The 3,484-nt window shown below is 51.4% G+C and overlaps 1 protein-coding gene across 1 annotated transcript; it reads left to right on the forward strand.

Annotated features, from left to right (window-relative positions):
* Positions 1–319: 319 nt before the first annotated feature.
* On the forward strand, positions 320–2,939 carry VDBG_07246 (conserved hypothetical protein; the record flags this gene model as incomplete). The annotated part of the gene is made up of 3 exons (XM_003002629.1): positions 320–1,161; positions 1,399–1,832; positions 1,912–2,939. The coding sequence occupies 3 exons, from the start codon at positions 320–322 to the stop codon at positions 2,937–2,939; spliced, it is 2,304 nt and encodes a 767-aa protein (XP_003002675.1).
* Positions 2,940–3,484: the final 545 nt, after the last annotated feature.

A 3,484-nucleotide genomic window follows, 5' to 3' on the forward strand; every position in this document is an offset into this window, starting at 1 on the left:
TTCCAGCGAGTATATTTAAGGATGAAAGCGCGCGCATAGTCAATCGCGCCTTATTAGAAATACGGTACCGACGATGATGTCCACCGCTGAAGGGGCTGTGGATCTGATTGCTGCTTCAAGTTAGCATGCCGCCACTATTCTCGGGTTGCAAGGCGCAATGGACGACTTGTGCTGATTCGTGACTGGCTTGTACACAGACGACGCTTGTCAGTAAATCCATCGCAGTCAAAACACGGCTTTCGATGAAACTCGGAGCGCCATCCGTCCATTCTCATCTGCAATATTCGCCATATCTCCTCAGCAGCAGCGCGGAGAAACAATGACACCGAGAGACCTTGATTACGGCACGCCGATTGACGCTGTCCAGGTCGTATTCGTCCATCCTCAGGATACGATCCTACGTAAAGACAGTCGAAGCGAGACGCACGACCCCTCGACCGCTGTCCATGGAGCGTCGTGCTCAACGGAAGATGTCTCAGGTCAGACGCATGACAATCTGAATCACCCTCCAGATAAGGACGTGATCTATTCGAGAGAAATCAGGCCAAGGCTGATCTCGATAGCTGCCTCATCCATCTATACCGCAATAAGCTCTTTGAGCAGCGAGGGGTCCGTCTCCGGGGCTCCTGCATCGCCAATGCCCTTGTTGCCGCCAAAGGTCGGCACAAGATTCTCCAAGGAAGCAGCTCGCGTTCTGCGACAGTGGCTCGACACCCACAAAGACCATCCATTCCCGAGTCGAGATGATAGAGAAATGCTCCAGCGACTTACTGGCTTGTCAAACGTGCAGATAAAGACCTGGTTTACAAACGCACGTCGGCGACGCAAGCTTCCAGCGAGCCCCGCCTCGTCTGTGTCAAATAATGTTCGCGGCGAGACAAAACTATCAACACGGCCCGATACACCGATACCTGTGGATGCTGAAAAGGCAATTTATGCTATGGACCCGTTAGAGCGCTGGTTCGACTCTCCTCCAGAAGATGAGCCTGCATCCCCGAGGGATATAGCACGGGCGGTGTCTTCGGGGCGCCAGTCTAGTTTGCATAGAGGCAGGTTCATCTCTAGCGCTCTTCTTGAGGGCGTTCAGTCAGACCAGGCATCATTACTTACGAGGATCTTAGGATATTTCGGCCTGTCTAGAGACTCTAGCAGAGAAGACGGGTCAGTGACGCCGGCCTTCGACGGCATATCAGCAGGTAGCCAGGGCTCGTCTGTTCACGAATCTGCTAGCTCTCATGACTCCATCAGCTATCGAAAGAAGGCTACAAAAGGCCGAAAAAAAGCATGGCAGGGACGACCTGGTCGTAGCGGCATAAAAACGTCACTGCTTTCACCGGATGATCGTTTTCAGTGCACCTTCTGTACAGAAACATTTAGGAAAAAGTATGACTGGACTAGACACGAGAAGTCCCTTCACGTCCCCCTAGAGAGATGGGTCTGTAGTCCCCATGGACCTATAAATATCGATCCCGGAACTGGTCAAGAGTGCTGCGCTTACTGCGGAAAGCCCGAGCCTGACGACAGCCATACTGCTGTGCATAACACCGGCACATGTCAACAGCGGGTGTTCATCCGAAAGGATCATTTGAAACAACATCTTCGGCTAGTGCACGATACGGAGGGCGTGGAATGGATCATAAGGGGATGGAAAGCCCCAGGTCTTATCGTTCTATCGCGATGTGGTTTCTGTGGCATTGCGCTGAATACCTGGGCCGACCGCGAAGACCACCTAGCTGATCACTTTAAGCTTGGGCAGACCATGGCCGACTGGACTGGCGACTGGGGGTTTGAGAAACATATCATGGATACCATCGAGAGCTTCATGCCACCCTGTGAGATCCCTCTAGCCTACCTTCTATCCTCCTTTCCGACATCTTTGGAGACCGTTACTGACTATGAGTATGAGCATAGATGTCATCGACTACGACCGTAAGACACCTTTCCCGTTTGTGGCGAGCGGGGGAGCACCCGGCTCTCCCCGAAGTGCATACGAACTAATCAGTCTCGAACTCGCGTTCTTCCTCCATAAGCACTTCGATCAAACGAAGGACATGCCTTCGAACGATCTGTTGCAGCTCCAAGCATGCCGTGTCATTTTTGCGTCGGAAGCCCTGGTTCCCAGGGACGAGGATGGAGACATGGGTGGTGAAAGAGCTGCAACCTCGTGGCTACGGGATCTCATCACTTTCGACACCAAAGTAACGCAACAAGCTAGATTCGGCCCTCGACGAACTCAAGCTGAAAGCAGACTCGCTACTCTGAAGATCAACGGCAAGAAGACCCTTTTCGAGGCATGCCCCCTCGAGAAACAACTTCAAGACTTTGTTCAATGCTCTTGGGCAGCGCAGGCAGTGGTGCCTATGGACGGCGACCTCCAGAGTGAGGCATGCAGAATCCTTAGTCGTGCGGAAGGCGACCTGGAAACAAAGCCCCCTGATTTTGTAGCCAACTGGCTGATCAAGCTCATTACCACAACGTCGGGATGGCTTGGTGGGTTTAAGGAGCGAATATGTCTATCACATCAACTACCACTGGACGTTTTGAACGTGGAGTCCAATTCAAATCACGTCGACTCATCTCTGAATCCTCAAGAGTCATTTGGCCGTCATCATCTTCCCGACATTGCTCCCGAAAACGAATTTGACGAGCGGTCGCCCCAGATTCAAGACCACGAGCCCATCAGATACGCATGTGCAACCACGACTTGTCCCGACCTACAAGATACCTCCAAGGCCCAAGCGCACCTATCCGCCAATACCCAAACTCCATGGCCCAAGCTTGGATCTTACATTCTTAACGACGCAAACCACCACCGCTGGCTAGGCGCCGAACTCCAAAAGTGGGCGACGACCATTATGTCACTCGACAATCCCAACTGGCACATTCCTTCAGATGAAGAGATCCAAGACCAAGTTCGTCGTTTACTGTATGACGAGTAAGTTTATTCCCACAAAGCTATGCATATTACTACTAGGGCTTTAGATCCGGATTATTAATGATACCAGTGACGACCCTTGGAATCAAACAGCTGCAGATAACGCAGAGTGGCTACTTAATTTCAAACGCGATATTGGCATACTACCTCAGGCTAACTGCTGAGAGCGATGTATTGAACAACATTGAGGATAGTTTGATCGCGAATGGGTGCCTGATCTGGTATAACACCAAGCAAAGGATAGAAGTAGCACTGTTAGCATAAGGTAAGAGACAATATAGCGATAAGATGATTGACCACGCGGGATCCAAAGGACCTGGCCGACGTTTCTTGACCTTTTGGAGGCACTGGATGACCTACATCAACCCTTTAACCTGGTTCAGCCGTGATTTCCTCTCCGGCGCGCTCTAAATGCTCTAGTTTACCGAATTGGGGTCGGTTTTGCTGCCCGGTTCGATTCTCTTGCTGGGCAGCGCTGTGTGGAGTACGCCGGTCTGCTTCTATAAGGTATTACAACGGGTGAATATCTGATATCCAAATGCGACATCT

Source organism: Verticillium alfalfae, genomic scaffold, assembly GCF_000150825.1.
Source record: "Verticillium alfalfae VaMs.102 supercont1.9 genomic scaffold, whole genome shotgun sequence".
NCBI classification, from domain to species: Eukaryota; Fungi; Ascomycota; class Sordariomycetes; order Glomerellales; family Plectosphaerellaceae; genus Verticillium; species Verticillium alfalfae.